Raw genomic sequence first — 12590 nt, forward strand, 5'->3', positions numbered from 1 at the left:
AGAGGGCTTTGCTGATGTCAGCGTTTTGAACAGAGTGCCCATGGTGACGGTGGGGTTATGGTATGGTCAGGCATAAACTATGGACAACGAACACAATTGCATTTTATCGATGGCAATTTGAATGCACAAAAATACAGTGACAAGATCCTGAGGCCCATTTAAAAAAAAATTTTTTTTAAGGTATCTTTGACCAACAGATGCATCTCTGTATGCACAGTCATTAGAAATACATAGATTAGGGCCTAATGAATTACAATTAAGTGATTTCCTCAACTGTTACGCAGTGACATTTTTTTAAAAATTGTTGCGTATTATACAGGGCATGTTTGAAAAAGTGACCTAGGACTCAATATGTCTTGTTTAAAATAAAGGTTGAATAAAAAAAAAGAACTCAGGGAAAACAGGCTGTCGCTGTATTGACAATTTCGATGCAAGGCAGCACTCCGATACAGTTAACTATGAAAGGTTGCTTTCTTCATAGGGGGACTCCCGCCCTATGGGACTCCCATCTCAGTATCACAACGGGCCGTGATTGGGAGTCCCATAGGGCGGTGCACAAATTTGCCCAGCGTCGTCCTGGTTTGGCCAGGGTAGGTCGTCATTCTAAATAAGAATTTGTTCTTAACTGACTTGCCTAGTTAAGTAAAGAAATACAACAAAATTCATGGCCTCGTTGAAAAAATAAATACTCCTGTATACTGACAGTTGACAGCATATAGAATGCAATCAATATTCTATATTAGGAGAGAATACATTATTCAACATTTGTGTTTGAATCAGGCCAGTAAACGTAAATTGTCATCATCAATGCCAAAACTTCCCATTCATTTTGATGTCAGACATAGCGGACAGTCAGTCTGACAATGTGTCTATTGTCCCTGTATAAAATCTTATGCTAGTGATGAATCCAATTTCCCCTCCGGAGATCAATAAAGTTTAGAAGAAAAGATTAGCCTTAGTGGGTCGAAATTAATTAAAGTTACGTTTAGGAATGAGAGTGAGGTTAAGGTAAGGGTTAGGAAAGGGCATTAAAGTTCACATTGGTTTAGCGTACCTCCGCCATTAATTTTCTGCTGGTCGACTATAATTCAAAATATCAGGGCAAAAACTAAAACCACAGGAAGTTTTACACTATATCGAAGGAGAATGCTTATCAATACACTGAATAATTGTTTCAATGTTGTCCATCAGAGGGGTATACTACAAAGCAGGATCAATGAGTTAGCCAGCTATCTTTGATAAACAATGCTAAACTTACATTTTTTGGGGTTGTTGAGTCAACTAGATCATTCCTATTTCAAGCTTATCTTTCTAAAAAAATTAAAGTTATGAAAGAATATTTAGGTAAGTTAGCTGGCTAACTTGATCCTGCTTTGTAGTATACCCCTCTGTTCCATTGGCTTCATAACAAACATATTTGCCTATGGTTTGTAATGATTTGAATTTTATTATTAGTGTCTTGCATGTTCAGGATGTTCGGCCTACATAAGACACTGCATTTATATTTCTTGTTTTGCATTTACATTGTGTTAGTTGTCTATGGCTTGTAATTTTTCAGTTGTTCATGAAATCCTGGATTGGGACGGATAGAGGGTCTTGCTTCCTTCACAATGGCAAATGCTTCATCAAACCCCAAACCTTCTCTGTACATGAGGTACCCAATTAATACTGAGGCAGCACGGGAGACTCCAGCATTGCAATGAACCAGGACAACCCCACTCTGGAGAAAATGGAAAGAAATCTAAATTAACGACTTGAGAAATGTGGCAATAAGGTGTTACACAGTTATCAGTTATTCATAGCAAATACCCTACCCACTCCTTATTTCCTTGTTTTTATTGTTACGGCAAATCCCAATTATTGTCTTACATGGTCAGTTAACACAAAGATTCATTAATTTATACATCCACATAATAACCATTCTTATTTTACCTCAGTTTTGGCTTGATCTATGAACTGTGAACATTCTTGGATATATGAGGTGATGTCTGTTTCCGGAATATCCAGAATGGTCACTGTTTTATAACTGAATAGATCTGGGAAGTTATTTTTAACACCATAGGCAACATTCAATATATGTGAAACCTGGAAGGAAGAAGTGTTGCGTTAGGGAAATGTATATATTTGTTTTATTGTTTAATTGAAATGTACACCACAATAGGCACGTTTTTACCTTAAATTTCTTCAAAGTTTCTATATCTTGGGCTGCGTCTTGGGATGCTGCAAAAAAAAAAAAAGTATCATGCCTACACAATGTTGTAACAAGGCAGGCTACTATGTGTCAACTAGACAGTACATAAAATAACAATTTAGATTAACTTTCAATGGTTCAGTGAATCACACTTGTGTGATGAGTAACCTTGACTGAGACTTGAAGAATTGTGTCATCGACCTGAGCTTATGCCTAAGCTTTAGCTCAGTGGGCAAATACAACCTGTATTGACTGTATAGTTCCCTTAAGGATAAGCACCGCTTTCTGTGAGAGCTTCCCATGTCTGGAATACACTGCCATCAGACACGCATAACTGCACCAACTATCACACTTTCACAAAATGTATGAATACATGGCTAAAGGTCAATCAGATTTGTGATCATAATTCCTAGCTGTGTATTGCCACTTTCCATGTTGTCTGTTGTCTGTAGCTTGTGAGGTGTGGAAACACTTTGTTGCTTTTTTGAATTTTGTCTTGCTGCTTTTTGTTCTATGTTGCTCTGTCTGTATGCTATGTCTTGCTTGTCCTATGTTGCTACTGCTCAATGATTGTCTATATTGTAATTGTTTTTAATAACCTGCCCAGGGACTGCGGTTGAAAATTAGCCGGCTGGCTAAAACCGACACTTTTACTGAAACGTTGATTAATGTGCACTGTCCCTGTAAAAATAAAAAACTCAAACCTACAGTCTTGAGGCACACAGGAGACCTGGGTTTGAACCCAGTCACATTCACAGCAGTTCTAAAAGTTGTTCCAAGTCCCCCTTAAAACACTTCCAGATATTCTGAGGACCCCCTTCATCGGAGATCCCATTTTTAAGAGTAAACAGTCTGCTCAATATTAATTTATTGTCGACACTCAATCTGAAATTGAAAACATTGTAATATTTGAAAGTATTTAAAAACACTTATCTTCCATAATGTGAAATATTTTGGACTTAAATGCAGTTATTTTTTTATTTGCTAGGTCTCTTTGCTTTTCCTAGGACCCCTGGTTGAGAACCACTAATATACACGAGGGTGTAGAATAAACACAAACACTAGGCAGTTTTCCATTGACCCAGGTTTTTGTGCATATTTTCTAAAGGGCTGTCTGTCAAAATGTATGCCCCCATCGCTGTGAATGTCTAGAGCTCTGACTTGGCTTCCGGAACTTTTTATTTCCTCTCATATTAATCTTGTCCATCTAAGACAAACAGAAAGTGTTTGTTTAAAATGTATTATTTTACATTAATGGATATAAATCAATCTCTGAAAGTGCTACTGCAGTGGTTCCCAAACTTTTTATAGTCCCGTACCCCTTCAAACATTCAACCTCCAGCTGCATACCCCCTCTAGCACCAGGGTGAGTGCACAAGGACATTTCTAAGGGACCCCAAACTTTTGAATGGTAGTGCATATCAGATCCCTACACAGGCTCAAGGGAAACCTGGGAGGGCGGGTCTTCCGGCGCCAGTATCCCTTGCAACTCTTCAAATGTAAAATCCTTGAGTCCCAAAAACTTTTCTGACCGCATTCACAATAATGTCCAGTTTCTTAGATTTCTTTGAGACTTGTGCCGTACAGTTTATAACTTTGGCAATGAACTCCACAAAATCCACTTTAAACACACAATGTATCTTTTGACTGACAGCAAACATTTACTCCACTACCATATGTTCAATGGCATCAATTGTTTTCTCAATTATTTTAAAATCGCCTCCGCATAGGAGATTCGATTGACCGCTCAAACCTTTTCCACCTCAATCTCCTTTACCCTTACAGGGCACTTCAGGAAATCGGGATCATGTTCCCCACCACAAGTGCAACAACATTGTCCTTCTACACACCGTTCTTCAATATACTCTGTCCGTCTGCACACCCTTGGAACATGGCCAAATATTTTACAAATCCTTCCAATTGCAATGGTTTGAGGACGAAAGCTCTTACAGTATATTTTACATAACCAAGCTTCATATGCGTGGGTTTTTTGCTCTTTATCAAAAAACAGGACCGACAGATTTAAATTTTCCCCATTCCCCCAGCGTGTCAGACGCCGGGCATCAACCACACAGGAATTGTCTTCATTAAAATAACATCAAATTGATCAGAAATACAGCGTAGACATTCTTAATGTTGTAAAGGACTATTGAAGCTGGAAACGGCTGATTTTTAATGTAATATCTACATAGGTGTGCAGAGGCCCATTATCAGCAACCATGTGTTCCAATGGCACGTTGTGTTAGCTAATCCAAGTTTATAATTTTAAAAGAAAACCCTTTTGCAATTATGTTAACACAACTTAAAACTGTTGTTCTGATTAAGGAAGCAATAAAACTGGTCTTTAGACTAGTTGAGTATCTGGAGCATCAGCATTTGTGGGTTGGATTACAGGCTCAAAACGGCCAGAAAAAAACTCATCAATTTTGAAACTCATCAATTTTGCAGGTACAATTTAATGAAGCTGCTAGTTGAGGACTTGTGAGGCGTCTGTTTTTAAAACTAGACACTCTGACGTACTTGTCCTGTTGCTCAGTTGTGCACCGGGGCCACCCACTCCTCAATCTATTCTGGTTAGAGCCCGTTTGCGCTGTTCTGTGAAGGAAACAGATCTTCAGCTTCTTGGCAATTTCACGCATGGAATAGCCTTCAATTTTCAGAACAAGAATAGACTGATGAGTTTCAGAAAAAAGTTGTTTCTGACCGCAAACTTTTGAACGGTAGTTTGTATATTTGTCTATATACAGTTGAAGTCGGAAGTTTACATAGACTTGGGTTGGAGTCATTAAAACTTGTTTTTCAACCACTCCACACATTTCTTGCGTTCTTTCTCCAAGAGATGAGTCGAAGGCTTGCAAGCCAAAGAACACCATCCCAACCATGAAGCACCGGTGTGGCAGCATCATGTTGTGGGGGTGCTTTGCTGCAGGAGGGACTGGTGCACGTCACAAAATAGATGGCGACATGAGGAAGTAAATTATGCGGTTATATCGAAGCAACATCTCAAGACATCAGTCAGGAAGTTAAAGCTTGGTCGCAAATGGGTCTTCCAAATGGACAATGACCCCAAGCATAATTCCAAAGTTGTGGCAAAATGGCTTAAAGACAACAAAGTCAAGGTATTGGAGTGGCCATCACAAAGCTCTGACCTCAATCCTATACAAATTTGTGGGCAGAACTGAAAAAGCATGTGCGAGCAAGGAGGCCTACAAACCTGACTCAGTTACACCAGCTCTGTCAGGAGGAATGGGCCAAAATTCACGCAACTTATTGTGGGAAGCTTGTGGAAGAGTACCCTAAACATTTGACCCAAGTTAAACAATTCAAAGGCAATACTACCAAATACTAATTGAGTGTATGTAAACTTCTGACCCACTGGGAATGTGATGACAGAAACAAAAGCTTTAGTAAATCATTCTCTCTACTATTATTCTGACATTTCACATTCTTAAAATAAAGTGGTGATCCTAACTGACCTAAGACAGGGCATTTTTACTAGGATTAAATGTCAAGAATTGTGAAAAACTGAGTTTAAATCTATTTGGCTAAGGTATGTAAACTTCCGACTTCAACTGTAGTATCCTAGCAAAACTGGTGCATGATTATGCGATTAAGACAGTTTGCCTGGCTCAGTAAATTGGATTATTGCCTACACTTCGCAGACAGGAGAGTAAATAGAATATAAGCATCACATGACAGACACTGGGCTCCGATACAGCCCTGTCGCTATGGTTCAGAAAGACAAAGACTGGCTGGGCCAACAACTCACTTTGCCTCATTCATACTATAGCCCTACAGCCAAACCAAGCCAAGCTGAACTGTAGGCCTGTATTGGGCCTGTCTGGTTACAAATCCACCATAGTTGCTAGAACTGTGATGGAAACGACAGTATGAAAAGAAAATAGAGCCAACATAGTACAGACACATCCATTTGGATATCCGGATAAACGTTAGTATTCGATTACTTGAGTGACTGTCAAATTACTATTTGATATGTTACTTTGGTTTTGATTTTACAGATAAAATCCATAGCATTTCCTGCCATTCAATAGAGAGCAATAGTAATGGCATATTTTTGTAGGCACTACTCCGCCATGGCTCTTTGGCCAAAGCTTATGGGGAAATTAATGTTTTTTTAATGGGGAAATTAATGTTTTTTTAATGGGGAAATGCCTAAAATAAGGTCTGTAGTTTAACACAGGTTTAGGAGATCGTATACGTTTTGTGCTATGAGATACAGTATGTAACCACTCTCAAATTCATAGACATAGCTTTGACAATTCATGATATCAAAATTATAGTTTTAACCATGTTGAGGCTTTAGGCCTACAGTGTTTCTTTACAATTACATTGTTTACAAATAGTGGAGTAAAAAACAAGCTAATATTTTGGGTTCTGATAGGGATAGGGTTTAAATGTATTTGGCTAAGGAGTATGTAAACTTCAGACTTCAACTGTGTATGTATGTGTATATATATATATATATATATATATATATATATATATATTATTTATTTTTTTTCTACAGAAGTGGTTTGATTTAGTTACATTTAAAAAAAGAAAATCAAAAATCGTTTGCAGGATGCATAAACAAATGTGCGATCGCCAATATATCAAAGACGAATACATATAGCTCAGTGAGGATTTGATGGACAGTCGGAAGAGCAAATTAAATGGTAGGAGGGCCATCACAACTTCAACCGGTTTCCAATTTCACGTCCTACGTCACACAGGTTCAGAAAATATACCCTGTCTGTGGGAACTTGCTCAATGCAAGCCATTTCGATCTATTGTGTACACAGATCAATTTATAAGCGGAAATGTCGGTTGGAACCGGTACCAGTACCACGCAGGTCCCCTAAACAGAGGACTTTACATTTAATAGGATTATTCTAAATGACAACTGCTTTTAAAAGCACATTTTTCAACTATAAAATTGTTTCTTTACACCCACAAGACACTTTCAAGACTTGCTTTTCTGGTTGGCTGGCAAGTTCCACCATCCAATTATTTAAGATCTAAAGTAGTGCAAATTTCACCATGGCACGGACCATGGCGATACATTGGCACATGATGATTATTTGAATATGGCACTGTTATTCAACACTTGGTGGGTTGCACCAACGTGGATTAACTCTTAAACTGGGTTAAAAATCAGCAATTAATCTTGTTGCACCAAATTGTAAACCTAGAATAATTTAAATCCTTCCTCTAATCTAAATTTAGCTTCCCTTTAAACATGGTCTAAATTAATATGTTGGTGCGACCCCCTTTTGTGGATGACCACATTACGTTGTCTGCACGAGACAGTTAAAATGAAACGCTCGATAGAATAATTGTCGCATCCATTTTATATGCAAACTTTATAAATGTCGACAACAACAACATTTCACTGGACAATTTAATGGAAACAACTAATGATGATGCCTTACAGAGCAGTAGAAATGGCTTGATAATGCCAACATGAAGATCCAAACTGGTATCTTGAACAAATCCACAGCATGACATCCCTGGGTCCTCAATTTCGTGCACGTTGGAGTCGTCCATTGTTTCTATGTGCCGTCGCCCGAGCACAGTTGTCACAACAGTGCTTTGCTTTTTCAGTTTTGTTTTCGAAAATCCTTGAATTTCCTGTGCAAGTGAATGCATTGCATCTGTCAAATGGGTCTTTGCAAGCACAAATACTGAGAGCCGCTAATCTAGCTAGCAGCACATAACATAAAAAACGTTTTCGCAACAGTGTATTGTAATCCAATGAAGTGCTCGCGTTTTATTGCAAACTAACGTATTTCCGAACGCTAGCTATCGGGCTACCCCCTGTCACAATGATACAAATGGGAAATATGAACGGAATTGTGTCACGTGAACAGAGTCGTGTTGCAGGGAGCAGCCTCGTTCTGAGCGGGGGCAACACCTAGGTAGCGAGAAAGGAAAAACAGGGAGACCGTGGGGTGGGTTTGTTAGCCTTGATGTTTTCCTTAAATGGACGAATTGTAACACTATAACACGATTTTTATTACAGCAAGCATTTATTCTATACCAACACTGTACTGCGAAGATACAGGACACATTTTGGTTTGAGGAACACCTTGAACAAGTAAAATGTCACGGGGGGCATTGCAGCCGAGCCAGCAAAAGCTGGCAGAGAAATTTACCATCCTTAACGACAGGGGAATCGGGATGCTCACCCGGATCTATAACATCAAAAAGGTAACTAAGATATGTCTGTGTTACATTCTTCTTAAGTTCACAAATGTGTATATATATATATATATATGCATCCATTCTTAGGTAATTAAATAGAAACCTGTGTTTGGTTCTATTAATATAACGTTACATGACTGGTGCAAAGCATCGGGAATGGTCAGGAATCAGTGTGAAGGCCTTAATGCTAGCTAGCCTGCTTGTAATGGTACACAGACTGCTAGCTAATCGCCCTCCTCTTGTAGTAGTTAGCTAGTTAGGCAGAAAGCTCGGGTGGGTGCATAGCCAGAAACGGCATAATGTACGGTCTACTATCATTATAGATAATAGGTCTGATTTCAATAATCCACACAACATTAGCTAGCTAACTATGGTCAGCCCCCAAACCCTTCAATTGATAGTTTGTTGTTGAGTGTGATGATAAATGAACGTGTTGATGACAGCAATTTAGGTAGCATGCTAGTAGTGATGATGAAGATGGGGGGGGGGGGGGGGGGTATTTTAGTCGATATCGTTTTGACTATCGCAATATGTTTAGAGCACTTATTTCCATGATTGATCAAAACAAGTTTCTCATGGCTCGCTCTTGTCCATCTGCAACAGAGACATGGTGAGCAATATATTTAGAACATCGAATCACATTGAAATCACAGTATCAAATCACAATACTGGGTGTGCAGCAAAGTAAAATACTGCAATGATAGACTACGGTATAAAACCCTCCATTTGGAGCGCTACTGGGTGTGCATGATTTTGATCTAATCTTTATCAAGGTCTTGTTGAGCAGCTGACTTTTTGTGTGTGTTGTGCTAGCGCAGGGCTTGAGCAAAAGCCTGTACACCCAGTGGCTCTCCTGGATTGCTGGCCAGCATGCAACATTACAATTACAACCACATACTCTTTATTAATTCCCTCATTCAATGATTCAGGTACCAAATGGCTAAGGTGGGCAACGTCTAAGCAAAGTAGCTAACGATTTGTTGTGTGCATTTTAAAGAGGACCCTCCCAGTAAAAAAATTGTTTTCCCCCTTTCGAAATGTCCAAGAGAATCCGACATCCTCGCCTGACAAGGTCCTCTTGCTCCTACGTCTGACACTGCGAGACTATATCACTCCCATTGATTCCTATTGGTGGCTAAAGTTAGCTGAACCTTATAGTAGCTGTTTAGAGAGCACGGCAGGTAGCCTAGTGGTTGGAGCGTTGGATTTATAACCGAAAGGTTGCAAAATCGAATCCCCAAGCTGACAAGGTACAAATCTGTCGTTCTGCCCCTGAACAGGCAGTTAACCCACTGTTCCTAGCCCGTCATTGAAAATAAGAATTTGTTCTTTAACTGACTTGCCTAGTTAAATAAAGGTAAAATAAAAAATGAGGGATGGTGTTGTGCTGAAAATCTCCCCCTGACAGAATTCCCCCCCTTCTCGTTCTTCATTGCTGCGACTTGCTTGCTCGTTGAGATTTCTGCTATTCACTCCGTTGTCAGTTTAGTCTACATTTCTCAAATCTTAGTAGCAGAAAGCATTTTTGTCTGCAGTTTTTGGTTTGCCTATTTGTTTCAATATGGCGCACTGGGTGAACCCCCCCATTCAGCGCCTGCACCTGGGGGCACCACATGCCGCCCCTGGCAAGATGCTGCCCGTACCTAAATCCGCTACTGATTTGTATTAGTCTATAAATACATATTTTCCAAAATGCCCATGTCTTATTCAACTAGTATTTTTGAAAGTGTAAGGTTAATAATTCAGCCGTAGTTCTGAAATGTTTATTGAAGTTTGTTCTATAGAAAGTATTTGACTAGTCACAAAATGAAGTAAATTCGAAGGGGGGAGAATTCAGGCAGGGGGGAGATTTTCGGAACAACACCGGGACGATACCAGTATGACAATATATATTTTTTAATGTTGTCAGAAGTACATTGTATAGAGGAGAATCTCAAGTTTTTCCAAGAGTGTCAGAATTATTTCTTAACACCCAATTTTGAGCCAATTCATCAACTGTGCATCATATCAACTTTGTGGCTGTAGGCCTTTTGCGGTTATACACTTGTGCAGGTGGAAAAAAATGGGGGGGGATCACACATGACAATTATATTAATACATGCTAATAGTTAACTAGCGAGATAACCAGCTACACTACTACACTATGTTTTGAAATGAATCGAGCTAGTTTGTTGTATTATTTTACCTGCTGCTGCAATGTCTCTCTCTCTCTCTCTCTCCTCTGGCAATGGCCCACTGGCACACACGCAGGTGATGCACACACCTGGACTTTTCCAGGATTTTCTTTGCTGACCAAACATTTGCTGTAACTGGGCAAGTAACTCACTAACTAGCAATGAATATCAACACGTGTGGCTTGTCACATTTTGATATAAAAAATAAATGCATCTCTTGACTGCAGGATTGAAAGACTGCTAGTGCCTGTCAATGCAGGCCTACAATAATTGTACACCGATGCGCTCTGCAGAGATTGGGAGGACAGTGCGCATCGGAGTAGCCTAATTGTTTGACATTAGATTTTAACGTTTTTTTTAACCATTTTTTACTTGTCCGTATGGACAATCTATAATCTGCTTTTTAATTTATTTTTATTTTTTACTTGCGGAGCGGACAAGCGTTAATGTCAAGCTCAATGATTCTTGAGGACATAACAAAAAAAAAACTCATGAGTTTAGTTCAACTCAACTGTTGTACCCTATCAGAACCCAAAATATAAGCTTGTTTTACTCCACTATTTGTAAACAATGTAATTGTAAAGAAACACTGTAGGCCTATAGCCTCAACATGGTTAAAACTCTAATTTTGATATCATGAATGGTCAAAGCTATGTCTATGAATTTGAGAGTGGTTACATACTGTATCTCATAGCACAAAACGTATAAGATTTCCTAAACCTGTGTTAAACTACAGACCTTATTTTAGGCATTTCCCCATTAAAAAAACATTAATTTCCCCATAAGCTTTGGCCAAAGAGCCATGGCGGAGTAGTGCCTACAAAATATGCCATTACTATTGCTCTCTATTGAACGTCAGGAAATGTTATGGATTGTATCTGTAAAACCAAAACCAAAGTAACATATTAAATAATAATTTGGCAGTCACTCAAGTAATCGAATACTAATGTTTATCCGGATATCCGAATGGACTTGTCCATCCCTACGCGAACTGTACTATGTTGGCTATATTTTCCTTTCATGTTGTCGTTTCCATCACAACTTTAGCAACTATGGTGTATTTGTAACCAGGCAAGCCCAATACAGGCCTACAGTTCACCTTGGCTTGGTTTGGATGTAGGGCTATAGTGTGAATGAGGTAAAGTGAGCTGTTGGCCCAGCCAGTCTTTGTCTTTCTGAACCATAGCGACAGGGCTGTATCGGAGCCCAGTGTCTGTCATGTGATGCTTATTCTATTCACTTTCCTGTCTGCAAGTGTAGGCCATAATCCAATTTACTGAGTCAGGCAAACTGTCTTCACACAATCATGCACTAGTTTTGCTAGGATACTACAGTTGAAGTCGGAAGTTTACATGCACCTTAGCCAAATAGATTTAAACTCAGTTTTTTACAATTCCTGACATTTAATCCTAGTAAAAATGTAGGATCACCACTTTATTTTAAGAATGTGAAATGTCAGAATAACAGTAGAGAATTCGATATTTCTGCATTTATTTATTTCATCACATTCCTACTGGGTCAGAAGTTTACATACACTCAATTAGAATTTGGGTAGCATTGCCTTTGAATTGTTTAACTCAGGTCAAACGTTTCGGGTAGCCTTCCACAAGCTTCCCACGATAAGTTGGGTGAATTTTGTAACTGAGTCAGGTTTGTAGGCCTCCTTGAACACACACACTTTTTCAGTTCTGCCCACAAACTTTCTATAGGATTGAGGTCGGGGCTTTGTGATGGCCACTCCAATACCTTGACTTTGTTGTCCTTAAGCCATTTTGCCACAATTTTGGAAGTATGCTTGGGGTCATTGTCCATTTGGAAGACTCATTTGTGACCAAGCTTTAACTTCTTGATTGATGTCTAGAGATGTTGCTTCAATATATCCACATAATTTTCCTCCGTCATGATGCCATCTATTTTGTGAAGTGCACCAGTCCCTCCTGCAGCAAAGCACCCCCACAACATGACGTTGCCACCCCCGTGCTTCACGGTTGGGATGGTGCTCTTCGGCTTGCAAGCCTCCC

The 12590-nt window shown here is 39.3% G+C and overlaps 2 protein-coding genes across 3 annotated transcripts in view; one reads left to right on the forward strand and one right to left on the reverse strand.

Moving 5' to 3' along the window:
• Positions 1-1427: 1427 nt before the first annotated feature.
• LOC110527603 (dual specificity protein phosphatase 19) lies at positions 1428-8040 on the reverse strand. The gene is made up of 4 exons (XM_021608998.2): positions 7624-8040; positions 2174-2220; positions 1933-2085; positions 1428-1720 (listed from the first exon to the last, which is right to left on the reverse strand). Exons 1-4 carry the CDS (start codon positions 7838-7840, stop codon positions 1538-1540), a joined length of 600 nt encoding a protein of 199 aa, XP_021464673.1. The 5' UTR covers positions 7841-8040; the 3' UTR covers positions 1428-1537.
• The window catches only part of LOC110527602 (nck-associated protein 1), a 61764-nt gene continuing 57161 nt past the window's right edge, over positions 7988-12590 (forward strand). For both annotated transcript variants that reach the window (XM_021608995.2, XM_036983105.1), the window contains exon 1: positions 7988-8401. In XM_021608995.2, coding sequence (XP_021464670.1) covers positions 8294-8401 — 108 coding nt within the window. In that variant the 5' untranslated portion in view covers positions 7988-8293. The remainder of the gene's footprint in view (positions 8402-12590) is intronic.

This window comes from Oncorhynchus mykiss, chromosome 7, assembly GCF_013265735.2.
Source record: "Oncorhynchus mykiss isolate Arlee chromosome 7, USDA_OmykA_1.1, whole genome shotgun sequence".
Classification (NCBI taxonomy): Eukaryota; Metazoa; Chordata; class Actinopteri; order Salmoniformes; family Salmonidae; genus Oncorhynchus; species Oncorhynchus mykiss.